Source organism: Tenrec ecaudatus, chromosome 2 (assembly GCF_050624435.1).
Source record: "Tenrec ecaudatus isolate mTenEca1 chromosome 2, mTenEca1.hap1, whole genome shotgun sequence".
In the NCBI taxonomy this organism is placed as follows: Eukaryota; Metazoa; Chordata; class Mammalia; order Afrosoricida; family Tenrecidae; genus Tenrec; species Tenrec ecaudatus.
In genome coordinates, this window is record NC_134531.1 from 182,952,916 (window position 1) to 182,978,019 (window position 25,104).

Here is a 25,104-nt window from a genome sequence, read left to right on the forward strand (position 1 = left end):
AAGTCTCTGCTGGTGATTAATTTTAGAATGTACTCCCAAATTTCCCAGGTTCTGGACACTATAATTAGTTTTGACTATTCTTCAATGTCGTTTGTTTTAATATTGTTGTTTTTGATGTAATCTGAATGGTGTAGTTAATCTTGTTATGGTAACTATGATGTTATGGTCAATTTTGCCATCGTTTCTTTTATAAGGACTGCATCTTGTAATGCACGCTTGCTCTTCATGAAGTTACCAGATGTTATAATCAATGCTATACCCTGTAATGCCCCCTAACCCTAAAGAATAGTACTATTAATTTTGCTTTTGCTTCTGTCACGCTGGCTTAAGTCTTAGACAAAGGATGAGTTTTTTGCCTTTAAGAGATGGACTGAAATGTGAACTCAGGACTGCAAAGAATCGCGTTTAGATTCCAGCAGTCCGGTTATATATAGGGGCTGTCATTTATTCGAAGCCACAACAATAATCCACATAAAACTTGGCACTACGCTGGCCCGTGGTGAAGACTCAAATATCAGCAGCACTGAAGAGGACGGGATCGCTGTGGATTCTGTTCTAAGGCACACATGCTGACTCAGATTCTTGGAGCTACAGGGAAAGAGCCCGCAGAGCACCCATTGGCCAATCAACGTCCAGAGAAGCCCATGGCGAGTCTCCACAATCCAATCCTGGCTGACATTACAACTGCGACGCTGTCCCTCCAGGATGGACGATCCTAAGTTACACGCCAACTAAAAGCGGACACTTAGAAATGACCCGAGGAATCAGCTAGGAGCCAACAGGTCGTTCCCACTGCGCCTGCGCCACCAGCCCCCTGCGCAGTCGCAGTGGAGGGGCAGGGGGCGGGGCGCTCGGGCGGACGCTCCGCCCCGCTTTCCGGATTCGCGCGAGTTCTCGAGAGAAGTGCAGTTCTCGCGGTAACTGCATTCAAACGGGCCTGGCGCTCCCCGAGAGGAGCCGAGTGAATGGGGCGGTGTGCGGGTGTCGGGCGGCCTCGGGCGTGAGTCAACGCGCGGGAACGCCGGCTGCAGCTTCGCGGGGAGGCGAGAGGAGACAGGTAGGCCAGGGGCCGAGGGGTCTCGGTGTGGAGAGGAGTTGCGGCGAGCGGCCGCCGGGAGGAGTTCCCGGCGCTCCAAAGCAAGGCCTCCGAAGACCCGGGGCGTGGCTTCAGCAGGTGCAGCCTCGCCCCCGGGACCCGCAGTTCGTACGAACCACCTCCGAGCCCTTCCTTCCCGCGTCGGGCCGCCGCGCGGTGAATACGCCCAGTCCGGTCGGCCTCCTGGTGCTCATGCTGGTGACGAACGGTAGCTTGCCCAGTACCAGTGCTAGAGCCGTTAGCCAGCTGTGGCCCTCGGCACTGAATGCCGTAAAATACAATGCACGCTGGATCTCGAGAACCCAGTACCCAAAAAGGAGCCCCGTCGGTGGTGTGGGCCAGGCGTTGCGCTGTCAGGCCAGCTTTGGCGGTTCAAACCCGGCAGCGCGCCCGCAGGAAGATGAAGCTGCTGCCTCCGGAATGAGTAGTCTCAATAACCCTCGTCACCCCGTGTAGGCTCACTGTGAGCCGGTATCAACTCAGCAGCGGTGCGTTCAGTACCAAAATAAAGGTCAAACGTCATTCACAAATTCTGTAATGATTGTGTTGGTATGATAATACTTTGAGTTAAACGCGGTAGTATTGAAATTAATTACGCCCAAGCTTTTATGTGAAAACTAAACTTAGAAAGCACATCTGTGCGTCCCATGATGTTTTGGTTGCTTTTTGTCTGTTTTCCCATATAATTGCTTTTTAGCCAGTATCTAATTTAATCCTTCCAACAGCAAATTCAGAACCAAACCCACTGCCATGGAGTGGATTCTGAGTCCTGGAGACCCCGAGGATAGAGTAGAACTGCTCCATGGGGGGGTTCTGGGATGGGAAATCTTTCCAGGTGCAAATGGATCGGACCGACCTTGAGATTAACTGTCCACTGTTTAATTCATAGTGCCACCAGGTCTCCTTTTAAACGAGAAATCAAGATAGTAAATAAACAGTCCAGATTGATCCAGCCATTGACAAGTGGAAGAGAAGGGCGTGCTAGTCCGAGTAGACTAGAGAAACAAATTCATAAACACGCATGTGTGTATAAGAGATTTATATACAACAGCTATTGAATATCCCAGCCCAGTACAGATCAAGTTCATAAATCTGATATTAGCCCATATGGCTGACACCAATCTATAAAGTCCTTTTCAGACTCATGAAACACATGCAATGATGCTGAATGCAGGAAGATCACAGGCCAGTGGGTGGGAAGTCTTTTGGGTCCCATGGTATTGTAAGCATCTCAACACTGGTCCCGGTCTCCACGCGGCACTTCCCCAGCATCCAGGACATGGGCTCTATCAGTATAGCTCTTGTGTCTTGTGAGCAGTATGTCTCTCAGGGTGTGAGGAGAGTGTCAGTCTATCTGTCTCCTGCCTCAAAGCAGGAAATATAGGAATACCCAGAATCCTCAGGAACAGTCCATGCCCACACAGAGGCCTCATTGGCTATACGTTGATTGACAAGCTAGACTCCACCCCTACACTCTTAATCCTCAAATTACACCAGATTATATAACAACCACAAAGGGTAAGAACTTGGCTGACTGGCTCCCAGAGTGCCCTCTGTTTCATCTCGGTGGCTGTAGACACACTGGTGAGACGGGCCCACCTAGAGGCTCTGGGTTCCATCTAACGGAGCCACTTACTAGCAGGTAACCTTGGACAAGCTACTTCATGTTTCTCTGCCTGGTTGTTGAAAGGATTAAATAAAGAGATTGTGTACAAAGCTTCAAGCATAATGCTTGACTTACTGTAATTAAACTAAATGTACTGCTAAACTTGAGTTAGCAGCCCAACGGGCAACCACCAGGGCTCTGTCTTTCAAATCAGTTCCTTCAAAAAGTAACACCCCTGTTTATTACTTAGCAGAACATTAAAAGAAAACACAAGCAGAATAATGAAGTGTGACACATGTTTACATACTTTTAATCAGCTTTTTAAATGGTCTCTGTCATCGATATTTTTCTGAAGGATTGCAGTTTTCAATATAGTCTTACTTAGTTTTTTTTATAACATTTCCTACAATCTTCCCCAAAGTTACACTTGAAATGTGAGGTTGTTAACATTTTGGAGCGATGTTTCTCTGGCGTTGTATTTTTTATTTCTTTAACAATTGTTTTAATTTTTTTATTGCTGAGAAAACACACACAATTCAACGTATATCACTCAGTGGCACTCGATCGTATTCTCTGAGTCATACGACCATTCGACCATTCTCACTTTGCAATCGCTCCTTCCTCTTGAACAGACTCACTGCCCCAGCATTTCCTGCCCAGTAGTTCAGGTTGTCAGATTGATCCTCTACAGGCAGTTCTAAAGGAGCGGAACTCCGTGGAATATTCAGCGGCTCACTTTTCTGAAGTAGGTAACCAGCACTTTGGGCTGGAGCCCCAACCTTCCCTTTAGCAGTTGAGCTCAGTACGCTTTTGCACCACCAACGGACCTTGGCTGAACTCCTTTATCTCTCCTGAAGTCAGTTCCTTAAGGGAATCTCACCCATGTACCTCCCACACCCTTCCCCTCTCAGGACCATGTAGCTTGGCGGGGATGGGTGGGGGTTGTCCTTGTCTCTTGCCCCATTTCTTATGCTCAGGTAGCAACTTACATCATTCCTTCTTGAACTTACTTCACACGTTGCCCCTTACTGTTCCAACTTTCCACCTAGTGTTGGGTTCGTTGCTGTGTCCTCAGCACTAGGACTGTGCCTGACACATGATAGGAATTCCTACCAGGATTTTGAATGAATGGGATTACTTTTATACGACTATCTTGCATATTCCCGACTGGGGTATTCTGAGATTAACTGCATTTTTTTCCTTTGGTAAATGGAAATGACATATTGACACTTAACTAGGGCTCATTAAGACAGATAAGAGCATGCATTTAAAACACTGCTCCTGGCAAGTGGCAATGTCCAAGATTTCATTTCACGTGGATCCACAATCAGTGCCCACAGAAGGAGCAGTCAAGAAATGAAGTGATGGATGTGATTGACGCCCCTGAATTACACGTGTAAAAAAGGTTTAGAAAATGTTGTGTTTTACAACAGTTTTTTAAAAAGCTTTTTTGTAGGCTGCTTCCCCCCAAAAAAAGAGAAACAATATCAAATAATATATAGCACTGGGCAAAGTTGCTGGGAAAAGACCTTGGAAGGTTAAAAAGCAAAGATTTCTGTTTGAGGAGTAAAGGTAAGTGCCTAATTTGAGCCATGGTATTTTCCGTTGTCTCTTGCACACAAAAGCCAGACAATGGGTAAAGGTGATTGAAGAACAGTTAGTGCATTTGAATTGTGTTGGACAAGAATATTGAACATACCATGACTGCCGAAGGAACCAGCATCCCTCTGTAAGGATTACAGAATACTCCCTTATGAATGAAAATGCATAGAGTTTGTCTCATATTCTTTGGACATGTTAGCAGGAAGGACTTGTCAGTATGTGGAGAAGAAGTCATGCTGGATCAAGAAGGGGTCAGTGACAAAGACCAGTGATAAGGATTAGCACAGGGGCTGCCATCGTGAGCCCAACAACCAAGGCTGTGAGGGTGCGGCAGGACCAGACAGACACCCCAATCCCATTGTACACGTGTGAAAGCGAATCTTTCAGAGCAGTAACTAACTACCAACCCGGGGTAACATGGAATACATTTTCTTACCTCAGTCCCTGTATCTGCCCTCTCCCTCATTCTCAGGGAAAGCAGTGCAAAACTTTGACAGGCTCCCACCACTACATCTGCCTACTTTTGGCACCTACGCCAAAAAGTACTGCTACTGGGGTTCCGGTTCATACATGCATGGGCTTGTTATAAACGAAACCTGGTCCAGCATATCTGAAATTGGTGAGTGGCTGCCGACAGGCTCTTGGGAAGACTGGCTCTGAGGAGAGCTGCAGGGGGAGTTTCCTCACCGTAGAAGATCGCAGTGGCTGACTTGGGATTCCCAAGACCACAGCCAATCGGGGACTTAGAAGGAAGTCTGAAGAAAATTGAAATCTACATTGTTGAGAAATAGGCCCACAGAGTTGTAACCATCATGACAATGCATGTATTCATTCCTTGAGGTAGCAAGGGCTGTCCTATGAGAATCGCATTGGGAAACCTTGCCAACCCTAGTTTAATTTCTGTTCTCATTCCGCATTTCTTGCTCCTGCTCCATTTTGTTTTGTTTTTCTCACTTCTCTCCAGTGTATTTAATAAATATACTTTTTATGATTGGTTTGCCCCCCTCCCACCCAGAATGTAAATTCCCTCAAGGATGTTGGCATTCAAGGAGGATTTGTGGAGTGAGTGACAGACTATAGTAACTAGAGACATGGACGAAAGTTTGAGTGATACCCTATTGCTTATTGAAGGCAAAGCTGAGTCTGAGATCTGACCTAACAGCTGGAACCAAACAGGAAAGGATAGTGAGTGAGGTTGAGTTAAAGTGGAAAGTGGTGTTTTGTTTTTAATAACCACATCTTTTAATTACTCTGAAATAGTTTCTGTTTTGTATACTCTCATAAATCACTATGAACATATACTAGTGGATCTGCTTTCAGGGAGGTAAATCCAGTATGTTCTGGAAGTTAACACTTGTGGAAAATCGTGCGCATGATATTTATTCTGCTTTATCAACCTTATTCAAGGCTGCCTTTTTACATTTTATGCTGCGCTTCTGTTGGTCTCTTTACTCTTGATTGCATGTGTGTGCGTTTAGAGTGCTTATGAAATGCACCATGCTTTCACATTTAAGAAAGCACAGACACATAACTGAATTGTTTCCTCCGGTAGAATTGCCTAGAAACAAATGCATTCATCAGTTCTTTTTTTTCTGTTTGGTTTAGCTTCAAATCAAGTGTACATTCGAGCATTTCCAAGTCAGGTAGAAAATGGTAACACTGTGTTTTTACCTGGCAGTAATATTGCACATGCTTTGTTTATTATTGAAGCCATTGTTTGAAGACTTTGGTTTAAGCTTAAGCAGTTTCATTTCCTTTGTTGACAGCAGGCTAAGCCAGGCAACGAGCATGGAGGCAGATATAATCGCAGGTCTTCGATCCAAGCTCAAGGAGGTTGAAGAGGAGCGACTAAAAGCTGCACAGTATGGCTTACAGCTAGTGGAGAACCAAAATGAGCTGCAGAATCAGTTGGATAAATGTCGCAATGAAATGATGACCATCACCGAGGTAAGATTCTGCACACCTTTATTTAAAAGTTTGTGCTTAGGCATTGAAGATTTGTCATTAATTGTTATTATTATATTATGTTTCAAAGATTTAAATCTATTTCCTTCCAAGCTCCCAGTAATAATAAAAGGGCATGAACTAAATGGATTCCTAAGATGGTTTTCAACACAGTGTCTTCTGACGTGGAAGAGTCAAGCGATAATTACCCTCTTTACCACATAATAGATTTTAGATTTTGTTGTCTGTGCTCGTCCTAAGTAGCCCCATATTACATTGTAGCTTTAAAATAACATTTAAATACTCATTACACTTAATCCTACACTTATTCAACTGCCTACTAATGGCCAACTTGAACTGAACAAGATACTCTGTCTGGCACACATATTAAATATTGATTGAAAGAATAACCAACTTAGTTTTATTTAATAAACAGTAACTGATCTTTAAGCATGAATCTAAAATTGTAAAGATAGCACATAAAAATAATGGTAACCCTTTTATTTTTCTCTATATTACCATCACTGAACGTGAACTCACGGTGTAAAGACAAAGTCAAGTTAAGTTTATAAATCTCTCGTAATAGAAAATGGTGCTATACACAATGGTTTTGGTAAATAACTCATCAAAGTTAAATTCTAGTTTAATAATTAAGATTCTACACATTTATATTCTTCTATATCTAGCTTCCCTTACTTATTGGAGGATTAGAATCACCTGGAGCTGTGGTGAAACTACCGATTCTGAGGCTCCTTCTCTTAGAGATTCTGACTCACTGGGATTCCAGTGGAGCCCAGGGATCTATAATTTTACCAGCACCCTAGGTGATTCCAGTGATCAGCTACATTTGGAAACATAGGCTGTATAAGAATAACTCAGACAAATCCAGAAGACAGTTGTCATTTTATAGGAGCTCCCAAAGGTTTCAGATGCCCAGGAGTGAATCTAACTTGGGATGTTAAACCAAAGCTCCAAATTACAGCCATCAAGTTGAGTCCAACTCATAGTGCATAGCACCTCTGTAAGGACCGGGTAGTTGGTTTTTGAGGCTCATTCTTCCCAGAAGTAGAAAAACTGATCTTGCTGCTGCAGAGTGGCTGTTAATTCCTATCTGCAAACCTTCCTTTTAGCTGCCCAGTGCTGTACCACCAGGGTTCCTTAGATAACTAAGAGGTCTTAAAAAAGTTTATACAAGAGTGGAATTAAAAGATAATGGAGTTTTCTCGTGACTTTCCTGAAGCCCCCTTTAGGTATATATGTGTGCAAGAAGGCATGTATAAGTACTCAAACTCTCAGTGCCATCGAGTCGATGCCGGTGCATAGCCATCCATTGGACAGGGTGGCCCTGCCCCTGTGAGTGTCCGAGACTGTCACTCTTCACAGCAGTAGGAAGGCCTGCCTTTCCCCAAGGAGTGACTGGTGTTGGTTTCCAGCTGCTCACCTTAAAGTTAGCAGCCTGGCACGTACCCACTGCATCACCAATCCATGCACATGCACATCCAGATTTATCTACAGCATAGGAATGTGTGTGCTGTATTTACAGTTGTATTCAGATATTAAAAAACATACATACACACACGAGGGCATCCCCCCCCAAAAAATAACTCTCCCCGGCTATAAATTTAAACATTTTTATAAAACTACATTATCACCTTCAAAATACACTCCTGTACACTTAATACATTTGTCAAATCTATGAATCCATCCTTGGAAACATTTTTCAAACTCATAAGTGTGGATGACTGATAGCACCTCCCTCTTCATCTTCTTCTTCTCATCTGCATCGGCAAATCACTATTCTTTCATATCTTTCTTCATTCGAGGAAACAAAAAGAAGTCTTGCTTGGAGTGAGGTCAGGTGAGTAAAGTGCTTGGGGCAAGAGAGGCATGCTGCTTTTTGCCGAAAACTGGCGCACTGATGTCCTTCTCCACAGACTGATTCTCTTGACAAGGTGCCCAAAGTACATGAGACATCTTTGCCTCTAAGGAACACGCTGGCCTTACCTGCTCCAAGACATTAGTTTGTCCTTGGAGAACTCCGTCGTACTTTAAATGTTTTCCAGTGCGTTGATTCTTCTGTGGTCTTTCGTATTCAGTGTCCAACTTGCACATCCATCTGAGGTGATTGAAAATACCTGGCTTGGCTAAGATGAACCTTAGTCCTCAAAGTAGCATCTTTGCTTTTCAGTACTCTAAAGAGATCTCATGCAGCAGATTTACCCAGTGCAATGCATCCCTTGATCTCTTGACTGCTGCTTCCCTAGCATTCATTGTGGATCCAAGCAAGACAAAATCCTTGACAACTTCAACCTTTCCTCCATTTATCTTGATGTTACTTATTGGTCCAGTTGTGAGGACTGGTCTCCTTTACATTGAGTTGTTGGATTATACAATAAATAGTATTACCCTTGAGTTATGTACGCCTTTAAACAAGGAATTATATGAGATCAAACAGCCAACATTTGCCCTAAAAGCATAAGGCACGGCCGGTCAGGGAAGCTTGATCACTGGAAGCCACAAACAGAATGGCACCAGGAGGACGCTGGCACAGTGTGCGAATGGCAGCCTTCTCATAGATGAGGTGGCGCAGGAATTGTATCGGAGGGACCTGATCTGTTACCTAAGTATTGACTTCAGGCGCAGTAAGATAACGTAGAAGGGCTGTTGAGGAATAATGGGCATGTTTTCGTTTTTCTCTCTAAACTGGCCTGTCAGTACAGAAGCCCTCTTAAATACTTTCATCTCAGCACTGTGTTCACGCCGAAAGTCATTTTGTAAATAATTTTCACATGGCTACATTCTGAAGGTAAAGATGAAATTAGAATTTTTACTTTTCACCAATTGCTCCGTTTCTTTATTTTGCTCAGAGTTATAAATAGAGCATCTTATTGGCAATGGCAAGTCAAATGATTCTCCCTTAAAAGGCTAAAATGCTATGAAATCTTTTCATTTTGTCCCCTCATATTGATTTCCTGCCACACTGGCCTGCCATTGGACACGTTGTACTTCCTTGATAGGGCACAGAAGCAGGGCCGCATCCTTAGCAGGGGTGTCAATGTGCCTTCAAAATATGCCTCCGCGGTTTTTATTAAGACCAGTCAGCTTTAGAGTCCGATTTCGATGGATGGCTGTTACCTGTCCATTAGCAGATATATAAAACTAGTGATAAATGAGGTAAAGGTGAGAACTGCATGGATGTCATGGTTCCAAGCTTTATTTATGTGGTAAACTTATAATCTAATCTATTTCAGAATTACGAACAGGAGAAATACACTCTTCAGAGAGACGTGGAGCTCAAGAGTCGAATGTTAGAAAGTTTGACTTCTGAGTGTGAAGCCGTTAAGCAGCAACACAAGACGCATTTGGAGAAATTAGAAGACCAGCTGAGCAGACGCCACGGGCAGGAAGTTAATGAACTGAAAGATAAGGTATGGATATTTTTATACTTCAGATCAAAACGCTGCCATATTTTGTTCAGCGATCTGTCAGCTGTACGTGGTGACGAGTCCCTTGAGGATCACCCAGCAAGACAGTTAGGATAAATGCCCCATTTCCTTAAGGCTGAGGCGGGGACACAAAATGCTGAGTGAGCGTCAAACTTACCTCGGGGACTGGTAGAAATAATACTCAGCTAACTAAGTGTAATAATGTTGGTAACAGTACCTGAAATGGCGTGTACATTTCACAGTCGTGGGGGTGGCCAGCAGGGCCTCCTTGCTGACAGTGCACAAGCAAGCAAGCCTCCGACAGAAGACAGGCTAGCCCACCCTCTGCTGTACCCAGTGCCCTACTTTACAATTCTCCGAAAGAGACCAGTCATGTCTTTTTAGTTAACGATTTTGTGTATTGCACACAAACGAATACACGATACCTATTCTTAAAACTCTGTAACGAGCGTATATCTGTAGGGATCAGCTGACAAAACCAGTGCTTAAACAGGATGAACGTTAAGTGGGCCAAAATTACAGAGTTAGGAATAGCAGCCCACGATTTGATCTGAGGCGGTGTGACCCCACAGCCTGTGCACGGAAGCATTGTACTTACCCTAAAGACACGTCCGATTGGCTCCACGTCAATCAAGCATGAACGCGGCGGGTGATCGTACAGTGCTTATCCATTTTCTCCTAACACCCCCTCGCTCCCCTGCAGCTAACTGCCCAGTTGCTTCGGGTCACTTCTGAGGAATCCAGACTTTTATGTGCACACTCCTCCAGGGAAGCTTGGCCTCTTTCTCAGAAGGCGGTTTTCCAATTTTCAATTTTATTTTTTTAGTGTAGCACCTTCCCCTGTCATAGTATTGCCCATATTATTGTTTAGTGTCTCATTAAATTGACTCACTTTAAACATGTTTCTCCTTGTAAATAATGAAATCTGTGAAATTACATATTTGAGCTAGTAGATTTATCTTGGAAAATGTGGCATGGAGTAGCACTGAGACCCCCCTGCCTGCCTCTGGGTATCAGTCAGTCCCACGCTCAGCTAACACCACACAGACCCATGGGCTTCCCCGTGGGCTTTTATAGAAATGGTTTATTGGGGTGGAGAAAATTAGTCAAAGCTTATTTTCAATCTTGTTGACATTGAGAATAATTTCATCTATTGGCTGCCTGCTTTGATTACTTGTATGGATTAATTGTATCTGTATCAGAAGGCATGCCACTCTTATCAGGTGCCTGTTGCCATTGCTATCAAGTAAATCCCCTCTCATCGCAATTTCCTGTGTGCAGAATAGAGCTGCCCATGGGATGTTTAAGGCCATGACCTTGTAGAAGCTGATTGTCAAGCACATCCTCCAAGATGGCTCTGGATGGGAGGCCCCAAGCTCTCAGTTGGTGATGTCTTGCCCAACTATTTGCGATATCTAGGAACAGAAAACCCCAGTAGTCTCATCGTGCAGCACATTTGGACCAATCGTGATGTTTGATCAGAAAGACAGCTGAATTTTTTATCTTACATCATGAGCTGCTCAGCATAAGATTAGCGCTTTGAAATTACTAGCCGCTGTGCAGTAGAACGATGAGGCTTACTACTCCCCTAATGGGTTGCAGTCTCAGACACCCAGAGAGGCAGATCCACTCTGTCCTGTAGAGTTGCCATGAGTTGGAATAGACTTGACAGCAGTGGAGGGGGCAGTGTCTGATCTCCTGGCTTCCCTAGTACCATGAGGCAGGGGTCAGCCATTTCATCTTTTCTCACACCAACCGGTCCTCTCCCAGCACGCTCATTGCTATGCAATGATTACCATATATATTCAAGTATAAACCAACCCGAATATCAACTGAGGCACCTAATTTTACCACAAAAACTGCATTAAAAATGTGCTGGGAAACTCGGCTTACATTTGAGCATATGGGAGTTGCAGTGGCCGCACAGAATCAAGTACTCATAGGTACCGGAGCTATTTACAGAAGCTGATGGGTTGCCACAAGTCAGGATCAGTAAACGCTAAGGGTACAGTCTCATTACTCTCTCAACTGCATAGTCAGTCCCTTGGCCTTTGCTTCCATGGGCAAGGAAGCCAGCCTGCATGTCACTCATCCCACTGTTCCATAGTCCCCGGCCACCTGAGGAGAAGGCAGTGCATCGTCTCTACACTGCTCCTCTGTGTCCCTGCCACATCTCTGGGCTGGGATCTTGGTGGCCTCCTCCGCTTTAGACAGAGATCTTAAACGTGCTCTTCCAAGGTCTTTGGTGTCGCCCTCCCTGCTGCTGCCTCAAACGTGGCTCATCCTTAGATCAGTCCATCCCCTCTACCGGTCGGTGTTTCACACACCCTGTTCACGTAGTCACACCTAATTGTTTGGTGTCGGGAGTTACAGAGACTTGGGTAGAAGAGCCACATTAAGAAATTTCACGCCACCACATAATTACATGTAAGAATATGTGTTTTTCATTGAGCAAAAGATCCTTTATATTTTGTTTTTTAAAGTTAATCCCGAATCCCGCTGATCTTGCCTGAGCCTCACAGTTAGCCAGAGAGGGTGGGTACCATGGTTGATGTACCTGTTGTGCATTTGAGAAATGAAGCTCAGATAGGCGAAGTAGCTCCCCCAAGGCAGGACTCAAACCTAGGTCCAGCCCTGAGGCTTCCCTCCTGCTCTGGTTTTGTTCCCAATGACCCATGTATGAGCGAGTGTGTTCTCCGTTTCCCCAGAGAGATAAATGGTGACACTTTATAAAGTGTCTTAAAATAGGTGTGTTCAGCCCGGCTCTTTTCCAGAACAGCCGTCCTGCAGACAGCAGAGTATTTTGTCCTCCAATGAGGTATTTTGATGACTCTTTCATGTTTGCGTGTTGTAGTTAGAAAAGCTGAAAGCGGAATTAGATGAGGCAAGGCTGAACGAGAAGCAGCTGAAGCACAAGGTGGACCATCAGAAGGAACTCCTGTCCTCCAAGTCGGAGGACGTCCGCACCGTCTGCGAACGCGCCCACGAGAGCTCGTCGTCGGAGGTGCTGGGTCTCCAGCTCGAGCTGACGGAAATGGAGAGTGGGAAGGTGATTGTTATGGGGCCTTCCCTATCGTTTTCCTCCTTTGGGAATTCTTTACACGCTTTCGTAATAGCTTGAGCTTCTTGTAAGCCTGAAGTACTTTTTGGCCTAAGAGCTGAGTCACTAAGAATATTTCAAGGTTTTTAGGTGGGTTGTCTTATGCACATATCGTTTCAGATTACATGTTTACATGGTTGTGTAGAGGCAGGGCTAACTTTTAACAATAAAAACATTTCTAGGAGGAATTGAGAGGCATAGATTCTGGCCCTGTGTTATGAAGACACAGTATGAAATGTTGCTGCAATAGAAATGAAATGTACGTGAGGATTGTTTTTATTGTTGCAGGCTAAAGTAAGTGAAAATGAAAACTGGTGTGGTTCACAAGAAGGAAAGGTGGTTTTCAGAGCCTTTTAACTGGTTTTCGGCTGAAAGCTTCAGTAATTTCGTAATGTTGTTACTCATCTCCCAGCCTTTGGCTGGTTCTTTAATGTTTGTTTGGGGGTGATCAGCAGAGACGGAGGAATGGAGCAGCTGCGCGAGAAATGAGAGATTATTTACGAGTGCCCCCTTTCAATTCTGTCCAGTAGCTGGCGCTCGAAGAAGAAGTGACTGAGCTGAAGTACCGGCAAGAGCAGCTGGAACTGCTCAGTACCAGCTTGCTGCGCCAGGTAGAGCGCCTGAGGGAAGAAAAGCAGGAGCGGGAGAGAGAAGCCGTGTCGTACTGCAGTGCCTTAGAGGTAGGGGCGATAATGACGCTGGCCTTTCTGGGCTCTGATCAGCTCTTCTCTTGCTAACCTCGTCACTGCTGGCTGAATCGCATTTCTTTTAAATTCAGAAAGCTCGTGTCGCAAATCAAGATCTTCAAGTGCAATTGGACCAGGCACTCCAGCAAGCCTTGGACCCCAGTAGTAAAGGCAACTCCTTGTTTGCAGAGGTACTGACAGACATTTCAGGAGTATGTTAGTCTCTCACTTTCAGGAGCAACTCAACAGGCTCTTGCTTTCTAGGTGGAAGATCGAAGAGCCGCAATGGAACGCCAGCTCATCAGTATGAAAGTCAAGTATCAATCCCTGAAGCAACAAAATGTGTTTAATCGGGAGCAGATGCAAAGAATGAAGGTAAAGAAGTTTTGCCATCAAAGGTTTATTAAACCCTATTTTGTATAAATACATCAGAGGACTGTGTTTCCTTGATTATTTTTAAGCACATAGTTACATGTGAGCATACATGTGTTTGTTTTTAATTGAGGGAAAGTTGCATTTATATTTTATTTTAAAAAGTAGATTCTGTGGCATGGGTTTGGATTTATGGCAGGTCCGATCCCATGGGCCTCTCATAGTGTCCCATGCCAAAGCAAACTGCAACCCCGAACCATTGCCTGGCTTTACCCCATGGGCTTCAGGCACTGAAGCGGGTTGCACAGTGAAAAAAAAAAAAAAGTTGATTCTGGAATAAAGATTCAGCAGTAGCGTATTTAGCAGCCACCGATACATACATATGAAAGTTTGTGGACATTTTTCTCATATCTTTTACATCCATTTTCTACAAACGTGTGCGTTATATAGTTGTTTATGTTATATTTATTATTATATGCTGTGCTATATATAATTTTCCTTTTTCTCTTTCTTCAAGTGGTAGTGCATTAGCCTTTCCCAACTCCTAATCCACTACACTACCAAGGATCCTTAGTAAAATGCTTGGGAAATAGATGCCTACTTCATAAAAACAGTAGTTGTGGATTTTAATAGTAAAGATTTACTACTAAAGATTTTCAAAAGGTGCCGCCCATTTGCCAACCCTCCATTTCTATGCATATGTTCTCACTTACACACTTGCAGTATTTTTCGGGCTACCTATAATCTCTCAATGTTCCCAGCAGGTTTCAGAGACTGGTAACATTCTGAATCTTCTTAGGCAAATGTTAAAAATCACATTTCTGTCCTCCTTTTAAATATGCTGCCAACCTCACATCCCTCCAAGAGCCATGTTGGAGCAGTGGTTAGATGCTCAGCCATGAACGTGAAAGGTTAGCATTTTGAATACTTCAGCCACTCCATGGGAGAAAAATGAGGCAGGCTGCTGCTTCCGTTAAGATTCCAGCCTTGGAAACCCTGTGGGGGAGTTCTGTTCTGAACAGGAATCAACCCAAGAGCAGTGGGTTTGGTTTGGTTTTGGTCAATATCTTTCTAATTGTTATGAAACAAGTTGATTGGTGCTCTAAAGTAGAATAGCATGTAATCCTTACCTTTTGTCTTCTCTTTCGATTCTTGTTGTGTGTCACTCGAGTAGCTTAATTGTTTCACTCAGTACTGTTGAGCTAAAGTAAATGTTTTGGAAATACATACAAGGGGTGGACTGCTTTGGACCAGGCTCACTTGGAATTAAGTGACCTGTTTCCGAACCTTAGCCATCACTTGTGTTTTAGCAAAGGTATAGGTAGCTGTAAGTGTAAGAGATCACTCGTAACTACGCGGAACAAACACTTCAGTATTAAGAATCGATGACCAAAGTTGTTGAGTAAATGTCTTTAAATTATTAGACTAAAAAAGCAAATTGGTTTCCAAAATGAACTCAAAAGATGAATTCCACCAGCTGTATGAGGGAGGCTTCAATAATACTGGAAAAAGTCCATTATCTTTTAATTCTGTTTTTCCACAAGCTTTAATTGAAGCGCCCCTTCACCATAGTCTTCTGTACTTTTTATTGCTGGGTTCTTTGCTTTTTCCTGTCGTAGTTACAAATAGCCACATTGCTGCAGATGAAAGGGTCTCCCACCGAATACGAGCAGCAGGAGCGGTTGTTTGCCATGTTGGAACAGAAGAATGGTGAAATAAAGCATCTTTTAGGTGAAATTAGAAATCTGGAGAAATTTAAGGTATGTGCAACACCTTTTGCATGTGCCAGCTAAACTTTGGTTTGGATATATTGCTACTTACTTACAATTCAAATAGGCTTCTTTGTTACATAATTAACTGAGTTTTATTTCAGAATGGTTCAATATTTTTAAAATATTGCCCCCACTTTGGTATGTTTTCTGATTTCCAATTCTTCAGTTTTGCTTTTAATATACTCAAGCCAATCTCCCCTATTTTTGCTTTTGATATTGTCTACTTTGCATGTAATTTATACCGTGGTGATAGACTCTGATTTGCAGCTCTTCAGAAGTCGGTGCAGTTTAGCATGTGCCTCTGTGCATCTGACTGCCACGCATTTCGTGATACGGACTGTCTCGAGCACTCTGGATTCTCTCATGGCCCCTTTAAGCATCTCTCTCTTGTTTTGCCCTCCTCAGCATTCTGTCCGCGAGGTGTGTGTCTGCGCGCTGCTGCTCGCCTCCCTTGCGTTCTCATGGGCACCCAGGAGGACCTAGCTGTGCCGTGTGCCCCACAGTGTGTGCCACCTGGAATCCTCTGTCAGAATTTTCAATAAACACTTAGAAACACTTTTTTGTAAACAAATTTAGGCTTTCAAAGAAGTGGAATGAGGATTGCTTTGTGTCTTTCACCGTGATCCCCCAGCTTGCATTCCCACCAAGTGGGTCGAAACGTTCTCATTCCTGCCTCACGAGAGCATGTTTGCCGACTCAGTCACTGCCGGGCGGAGTGACCTTGAGTGATGAGAAAGGGTGTCTCTGGTCTTGCCTGGCATGTCTCCATGAACATGAATGAGCCGTGGAGCCTGCTGGGGCTGGGCGAGCACAGGGCTGCTAAGCGCAGTGCGTGTGGACGGAGGCTGCAGGAGCAAGAGGAGGCTCTTGGCTCTGTCACGATTCTCAATCTTGGAAGCCCTATACAGGGCCCTTACGCGGCACAATTGACTCGGCTTTGGGCTTGGTGAAATGCAAATGAAGTCAATCTTCTTGTCAGGTGTGTAATGGTTTCATGTGTGTGCATGAGAGAGAAGATAAACGGTTCATCTGTTGCTAGCTTTTGTTGGATTCTTTTTCTCTCAAGGTTTGATAGCCCTTTATTAGAGGCAGTAGCCTTGTGTCTACGATGTATCTTGCAAATATTTCCTCTGAGTTTGTTCCTTGTCTTTCAACTTTGCTTATGGGTGTACTTTTGTTTTGTTGTTTGTTCATTTTTACCTTGTAAAAGTTTTCATATTTGTACATAGCTCCTTTTTTCAATCTTTTATGATGGATTTGGAATCATCACTGGGAATCTGCCTCTACACTATCATTTGTAGAGAAATTTACCCAGCCTGTCTGCTATTAGGTGTGAGATCTCAATTTTACATTGAGAGGCTTCGCCCCATTGGTTTTGTTTTGTTTTGTCCTTTTAAGTCGTATGCAAGTTATCCAACTAATTTTACCCGTCTTATAAAAAACTAGTTTTCCCAACATTCCTATTTGAAACGTCCAGGTTGGCTGCAGTGATTTGAGACAGTTGTTCTTCTTATACCAGATTTCAGTATGTGCTTGAGCCACTTTGGGGTTTTGTATTTTACTCTACTCGCCGGCTTCTCTGGGCACTAGGAGGTACTGCGTGGCTCTAATGATTGAGGGTTTATAGTGCTGTGTTGGTCGGGAAGGCTTCTTTCTCTCCACCGGAGCTTTTCACAGTACTTTCCTGGCTACTCCTCTGGTATGTTTTTCTTTATAAACATCGTGTTAAGCTATGAAAAATTGTATTTGTATCTTTATTTTGATTTCATTAACGTTAGCAAGTAGCTTAAAAATCTGTTATCAACTTCTCAGTAAACTTTAATGAACTGATTGAAGTGTGTAAATGAAAAAGCGGTCGACTTCCGCAGGCATTCTTATTCGGAGCCATTAGTGTGTCATAGGACTCTCCATGTCGTTGCCGTCTTCGGGAAGAACTCATCAGAGGACTGCACTTTGGCCGAGGTCCGCACAGCACTGGGCAGCGCGCCATGGCCTGCACTGCACTCGGAAAAGCATGGCTGTGCCCAGATTCTTTATCCGCACTTTCAGGCTGGCATGTGCGTTCCTTCTAGAGAAAACACAGTGTTTCCATCTGACTCTCAGGGAAGCAAACGCCTGAGCGGCTTCCCTTCCCTCCTTTCTCACTTCTTTCTGATTTATAGCTTTGCCCAAAAGTCCAGACTTGAACCCAGTGAGCGTGCGCTCCTTCCATTTCCAAGGCCAGCAGAGGGGCGCTGCAGGCGACCGCTGTGGTTAGGAGCCAGGCTTAGGCTGCACGCCTGCTTTCACATCCTCTCCTGTCCGTGTGAGCCAGCTTTCTCATCAGGGCGCGAGGAAGGCTAATAGCTAGGCCTCCTTCACTCTGAGAGTGCTGTAAGATAGATGGTAACTCGTACACAATGCACCATCCTATTTTTGCTATTCATAATAACTAACAATAATTATTACTCTCTTTAGAGTTTATATGAAAGTATGGGCTCTCAGCCTTCAGCCAACTCTGACGTTGTGGATGATGGTACCTATTATACAGATTTACTTCAGATAAAGCTTGATAACTTAAAGTAAGTGCCGGGGCCAAGTAGATGGAGAAATGGAGGTTGATTTTGCTTGCTTGTAATAGATACTATTAATAACTGCAAAATTTTGTTTTGGAATTGCTGAAACAAGATTCTAGAAGAGACATAATACAGATATCTTTGTCTGGTACATGACTTTATTTAAGACATAATTAGTGCTGGTCATCTGAGGAAAATATACGTTCATGAATAATTGACTGGCTTTAATGTCTTTGTGCTTAGGGTGTTTCTTTTGTGATTGATTGTTAAGTCAAATAAATACCACGCAATTTAAAACTTAGTGGAATTTATATATTTCTGCATAAACTTAGGAACTATATATTTCCCTTTTGTTTATTACCTATAAAGAATGCCTGACATATTTTTATTTGATGGTGATCTTGCCAAACTGTTTTAATTGTTCATTATTTCTTTGGTTCTGAAATCTGCAGACACGCTTTTTTAAACTAAGCGTTCAAATATGTAGTCAAACATTGAGGTGAACTAGTGTATGCGGTTGCGTGATATTTTAATCGTTCTCTCTCTCTCTCTCTCTAAATCGTTTTGTCGGGGCTCGTACACTCCGATAATTACTACAGCAAAGAAATTGCAAGCATCAAAGACGAGCTCTCCTTACAGCGGATGAAGGCACTATTTGAGAGCCAGCAAGCTCTGGATATTGAGCGAAAACTTTTTGCAAATGAAAGATTCTCCCAGCTTTCCCAAAGTGAAAATATGAAGCTCAGAGCCAAACTAGATGAATTAAAGCTGAAGTATGAACCTGAAGGTGTGTGTAGCTCATATAGTTTTGTCTTTTAAATCGTGAGGGCCTCTGAGAATTTGTACCAAGTTTTTTCCTCTCTCGCTGTATGCAAATTTCATTATTGACTATTTTGCGGTTAGATATTTATAGTGAAAGAATGTGCGTGTGTAAATGCCAAGAAAACTTCAGAAAGAACTGCTTATATGAGGGCCTGCAAACAGCTGTGGAAAACTCTATTTTCTCTTCACTCTACTTCCTTGCATGTACTTTTTCAGTCTCCTTCATATATGAATGTGATGTGTTTGTTTTTTTTTATTTTACTATCTAGATTGTTCCTTCTGTATAGTAGAATCTTGACATTTGAGACTTTTCCATTTAAGATCACAGCATCTTCTCTGACACCAACGAATCTGAATTTTGTTGGTACTTGGGAACCGTCCTGGTGAAGGTAGTTTGAGGCTGGTAGGAAGGGTAAAACCCGGTAAGGGGATGGCATGGGGCCCCGTCCTACCTCTGGTTACACACAGGATGAGGAGGACCCAACTCTGCACCAGCTCCAATGCCTGTTGTCATGAGGCAGAGATCGGACCTGCCTCACCCTCCATCTTTCTTTACCCTTTGTGACACCACTGTCCCTCCCACAGCACTCCACTCTAGTTCAATAATCCGTTTAATGACCACAGCGAAGCCAGACGCTACTCAGGATTGCGGGTTTATGAGGGACATGAACATGTTTCTGCAAGTCAGGATCAGAAAACATTAGGATACTGTCCCCTTGTCCCTCTTAACCATGTCTGTAGATGTGAGTCTGTCTCTAATCCTCAGTGTCTCACCACTGCCTTGTCCAGGAGTCAGGAAGCATGCCGCTCTACCTCCTGGTCTCTGCTCCTTCCCGGGGTATGGCGTAGTCTCCACGCTGGCCTCTGCCCTCTCGGCCATTTCAGGCAGGGACCTCACACATGCTCGGATGATGGCTCCTTTCATCATGATCTAGAGATCCTCCTCCTCCTGACTCTGAGGTGCTTCACCCACCCCACCCCACACACACCCAAAGACAGGGATAACAAAGCCAGAAGTAATTTAATTTCACCACATTCTGGTGCAAGTTGAGAAAATATTCATTCCAGGGTTGGTTCAGCACGGCACAGTGCCAAGAGCCAGGCTCCCTCTGTGTTATTGGCCTGCATGCATAGATCCTACTGAGCAGAATTGGGTCGTGTGGTCTCCTTTGCCTGTTAGAAAGTCGGAATTGCAGTCTTGGTTCTCAGTGTTCACGTTCTCCACTAGAGATTGGGAATTCTGTTAATAAGGAAGACAGTATGACAGATAAAAAAATAAATGAACCATGGAGCCTCTGCATCATAAACATAACAAATTTTGCTGAATGTAAATTCAAATTTAGAGTAAAGTAATTGATAAAAACAAAGAAATCTCTAGCAGTTATGTGCTTAGACCTTCTTCCCAACCCCAGTGTAGAGCAAAACAAAACAAAAGGTCTGCTCTCACATGCTTTAGGTTAAGGGTTCTCTGTTCATTTTTGACCTCAAACTGTTCACATGCCTACGCCTTCTCTTCAAAAAGGTCTCAGTGACTCGCCAGTAGTTTTCAACAGTAGTGGCGAGGCTGTCGGAGATGGTAGGCTTTTTAATAGTGTTTACAAAGCTTCCCTACCTCTGATTCCTCTTCTCCTCAATTCCCAGGCTTCCCTGTGATTAGGGATCAGCCGTTATAAATTTCAGAGGCTTACCAAACTGAGCATAGCAGAGAGGTGGGAAGAAGGGTAATGCTTCAGGTGATGTGGACTTCGAAGGAGTAGTGCAAGGGGGAGGGCAAGGGACGGTCTAAAAGAGAACTCAACCCTGGCTTTGACCACAGATCCTTAGACTTTGCAAGCATTGTGATTTTGAAAATGAAAATCTTAGCTGCACAGGGATGGAGAGGAAGTCCCAGGATGGTCAATTTCCCATGTGTGGGCCTGTGGTGGTGTAGATCATGAAGCTAGGAAGCTACTGCTGTGGTGCACGCTGACCCATGAGGTGATTGGCATAGGGCAGGTGTTCATTACCAGTGGTCAGGGAGTCTCGCTTGTCCTTTGCAGTTACTCCTTATGACGTGCACTGCTGAGTAAGGTGGGGCTTGTAATCCCCACTTGACAGGTAAAGGAAGTGGAGGTGAGAGGGCTAGCAGTTGACCCGCCACTTCATTTCATCCCTGTCCCGAGGTCTGCGCGTCTCCCTTACGGCTCTCACCGAAGCATAAGGAATCTCGCCAGGAGAAAACCCGTAGGTGTTCACCCTAATAGCCAAAAATAAATTGCATTCTGATGGAAATCTTTGTGAAATTACTTCTCAAAGATAAAGTTGATAGCGCTCACAACAAAGGCAGACGTGGTCTACTGCATGAAAGGGTGAGCAGATGTCAACAGAATGGAGGACAACGAAGGGGAAGCTGGGTGTACGAGTTTTACCCCGTTCTATTGAATTCGTCTTTGTTTTCCTTCATGGACTGGATTTATTTATTGTTTATTGATCATTATTCCCAGAGAAAATTGAAGTGCCTGTTCTCAAAAAAAGACGTGAAGTTCTGCCTTTGGATACCAGCCCCTCCAAGGACACATGTGCCGACAGTGCTGCTGGGGGAGAGCTTCATAGAGGGCCCGCTCCGGAAGAGGAGGCGCGGGCCGGGCCCGGCAGCTCGGGAGACAACTTGCAGTTAGAAATGACAGTTTCTGAGAACACACCCACGGCCAGTCTCTGTCCCACCAAAGGCCAGTCGGTGGAATTTCAGCCCACAAAGGAGAAGAAGCGTGTGCAGCTTGTGGGCATTCCAGCGGACGGCGAAGCTCTGAGTGAGAGAAGTGGAAATACGCTGAACTCTGCCAGGTCAGTCCCCTCCTTTCCTCCGGGCGCTCAGCAGACCTCTGCCTCTCTTCTCTGCCGCTGCATGGACTGTGCTTTCTATTTCTTTGTCTACTTCCTTAGCATTGCATGCAGTATCATCCCCCAATTTCATCTACCTGCTTTCAACTTTTTCAAAGCTTTGAGAAAGCCTAAAATGCTTGCAAGGGGAAAAGACTCCTGAAATATGGTAATTGGTGCTTTGAAAAAAATTAGTTATTTCTGTGTCATGCAATGGAATATCAAGGAATACATCTTTGAAGGTTTTGTTGATTTCAATTAAATGTGCTGTCATTTTTCCCCCTGGTTCCAGAGTGGCCATGGAAGACAAATTAACGTGCCTTCTCAAAGGGCTTTCCAGTACACTAACAAATTTCAGCCTTTTAGAAAACTGTTCGGTGAAATTTTTATGGCGTTTGAAATTGTGTAATCTTCACGCTTTCAGGCATGGCTTTTGATATCTATTTTGACATTTGAAAATATCAAAGCTAATTCATTTTCTTTTTATATCCAAACTTCAAAGCCTCTAGTTTCCCTTTAAAAGAACTTGTGCCTGACCAAGGAGGTGTCAGACACGTACATCTGGAGGAAGACTCTGTCCTTTAAAAGAAATAAAAATAAGCCTCAGAAGGTGAGAGAGAAGAGCAGGTGCTAGTGGATGGACTGCGTGGAACAGGTGCTAGCCGCTGGTGTGGTCCGGGGGTGAGGCACAAAGAAGTGCCTGCAGAAACTGGGAAAGGTTTTAGAAATAAAAGGTGAGCAGGGACATTGGAAATAAATGCACCTTTAGAAAAGGAACGTTATCGACGAGAAAAGAGCTAGCTCAGCCCGCCTCTTATTAAATGTGATCCTTAAGTGCTGCTAAGGCTCCATCATTATCAGCGACACAAGACAGGACATGCATGCCGTAAATGCTCACTTCAGTCGAAGTGTCACCCTTATCCCACCGTCCGCAAAGGGCTTCCTTGTGTTTTATCTTCGGTTTCCCACCGTCAGTGCTACTAGTAACCGACTGTGGACTCATTTCAGCTACTCCTGGGTTTTCATATCATATGGTTAGAACCTATGCAGGACAGAAACGGCCACAGACCTTTGGCACCTTGTCGATTCCAACTCTTGGTAGCACCATCATGCGTGTCAGAGTAGATTTGCCTTCTGTGGGGCTTTCTTTCCCGTGGGCGTAATCTTCTGTCCGATCGCCCTGGCCTTCCTTCTGCCATGTGGGGTGGCGGTGAGTGCCTGCCACACGCTTGTAGCATAAGTCACAAATGGTAGCAGTTCACTGTCTTCAAGAACAGCGTCACTTTACATGAACGGAACGTGACCCACAGTTCTGAGTGGTTCTGAGATGAATCGGGAGGTTATGTTTGTTCATACGTGATGCGTTGTGTAAATGTGCTTGATCATTGTATATTTCTGGAGGTGATTTCCTAAACTGATCAGCGCAAACCTTGCCATCTGTGTTGTCTTCGTTTCTTTTCTGCCCTTTTGCTTGATTAAAAATTACTAAGCAAATGTAAGTAGCTACTTGATTGACTTAAATAGCACACTGAGATCTGTCTTGGTATAAAACAAAAACAAATAAAATGCCACGGAACATTTGTTTGTGTGTGTGTGTGAGTCCATCTGCTAACTGAAGAAGTTTCCAACTTTGTTTCTGTGCATGCTTAACTTAGATACACTATCTAAGATACTTTCATATCAGTAAATGAGGGTTTCTTGGGAACTCCGTTATTGCATGCCTTATATTGATTTGATTTTCTTACAGGACTTTTTAATATCTCTCCTGTCTCTTTTTCTTAAACTATTTTTTCTCCAGAATTTTCCATTTGGGGTTTTGATTTTGTTTTGTTTTGATAAGTACTTAGACATCTATCCATGCAGCGAAGATTCATTGCTAATTTTATCCTTTTGTATGTTTTAGCTGGCATTTTTATTTTCATGTTAGGCATGCTTATCATGATAGGCACCTGGTGTGACTTTAAGTATTTCATGTAGGCCTTGCCATGGCCACTTATGAAGACATTTCTGTAGACATTTAAAGAAGAAGGTCAGTTTATGGGAAGAGGCTCTTTGGCATGTGCGTTGAATGCCTGTTTAGAAACCAGTGCCTCACGGGGGGCTCTTATCCTAGGGGGTGTTCTTCAGGTTTCTCGTAACCACATTTGAATACAGAGTGGATGCTTTCATGCCTTTAGGTTAATTGCTGAATCAAAGCTTCAAACAGAAGTTAAAGAAGGCAAAGAAACTACAAGCAAATTGGAAAAGGAAACCTGTAAGAAAACACACCCTATCTTGTACGTGTCGTCCAAAGCGACTCCAGAGACCCAGTGCCCTCAGCAGTAAAGGCTTTCCTGTAATGAGAGTAAAGTACCATTGGCACCAGAGGTTTGGGTGCAGTTTGGTGAAGATCGCCTGGTCTGAAGTGTGCAGACCGGGGTGGGGGGACATGCTTATATCTATGTGTCATTGTGCCAGGACCTGCGTTTCCATGAGACTTTGGCCAAGTGCTCAACAGTTGGTCAAGACCAACATGGAGAGTTCCTTGAATTGTGCCCTGTCAGGGCGCTTCTGGAAATCACAATAAATAAACTGCCTGAAGGAGACATTATAATTAATAAAAATCTTTTTGCTGCACTGTGTATGGATATCTCTGAGTGATCCGAGCAGCTAATAACCTAGTGGTTTATCTTGAGAGCCATATATTTGAAAAGAGAGCATGAAGGAAAACAAAGGCATATTCAATATTCTCCTGTCTATTTTTTTATTAGCTTTTCCAGTGTGCTCTAAAAATAGGATATTTGATTTTAAAATATATATTATATTGTTACAGGATTTCATGAGTGTTTAAAGAAACTATGTTAATCTTTGTATTCACACACAATTTAAATTTTCTTATGAAACAAGCAATTTTGAAATCTAAAACGAAACTGCAATTTCTTCCCTTTCCTTATTCTTTCGGTATAGAAAGCAGCATGTTACTAAAAGGGAATAAAGTAGAGGAAAAAAAGAAAATTCAGGGAATCTTAATTCCATGATACCTGTATACTTAACTAATTCTGAAATTTTCAAATAAAGAATTTTTCTCCCTTTGAATGTTTAGAGTCTTATCTAGAATACACTTTCATGTATGTATGTGTATATATATTTATATATGTATAAGTGGGGTATACTGTAATTAAATAAATCTATTGTAACATGAGGTGAAAGAAACTTACCTCTCACTTCTAAGTAAATCAAGTATTAAACTTTTCATTTTCTTTTA

The 25,104-nt window shown here is 43.5% G+C and overlaps 1 protein-coding gene and 1 non-coding gene across 4 annotated transcripts; both read left to right on the top strand.

Annotated features, from left to right (window-relative positions):
• The first annotated feature begins 921 nt into the window (after nucleotides 1–921).
• Nucleotides 922–25,104, top strand: SPDL1 (spindle apparatus coiled-coil protein 1). 3 transcript variants are annotated; one of them, XM_075541937.1, is made up of 12 exons: nucleotides 922–1,057; nucleotides 6,071–6,251; nucleotides 9,500–9,676; nucleotides 12,549–12,743; nucleotides 13,325–13,474; nucleotides 13,573–13,671; nucleotides 13,745–13,855; nucleotides 15,472–15,612; nucleotides 18,082–18,185; nucleotides 18,779–18,966; nucleotides 21,485–21,824; nucleotides 24,038–25,104. In XM_075541937.1, the coding sequence occupies exons 2-12, from the start codon at nucleotides 6,093–6,095 to the stop codon at nucleotides 24,183–24,185; spliced, it is 1,812 nt and encodes a 603-aa protein (XP_075398052.1). In that variant the 5' UTR covers nucleotides 922–1,057; nucleotides 6,071–6,092; the 3' UTR covers nucleotides 24,186–25,104. The 3 variants fall into 3 exon arrangements, with proteins under 3 accessions (XP_075398052.1, XP_075398050.1, XP_075398051.1); XM_075541935.1 differs by lacking the exon at nucleotides 24,038–25,104 and having other exon boundaries at nucleotides 21,485–24,025; XM_075541936.1 differs by lacking the exon at nucleotides 24,038–25,104 and having other exon boundaries at nucleotides 6,074–6,251; nucleotides 21,485–24,025.
• Nucleotides 14,029–14,162, top strand: LOC142442170 (small nucleolar RNA SNORA42/SNORA80 family). Its single transcript, XR_012783401.1, has one exon. It is a non-coding gene; the product is annotated as a small nucleolar RNA SNORA42/SNORA80 family (small nucleolar RNA).

Coding starts and splice junctions, on each gene's coding strand:
- SPDL1 (XM_075541935.1), top strand. CDS start 6,093: ATGGAGGCAGATATAATCGCAGGTCTTCGATCCAAGCTCAAGGAGGTT. Junction 15,613..18,081: donor GAAATCTGGAGAAATTTAAG/GTATGTGCAACA, acceptor TACTCTCTTTAG/AGTTTATATGAAAGTATGGG. Junction 18,967..21,484: donor GCTGAAGTATGAACCTGAAG/GTGTGTGTAGCT, acceptor CATTATTCCCAG/AGAAAATTGAAGTGCCTGTT.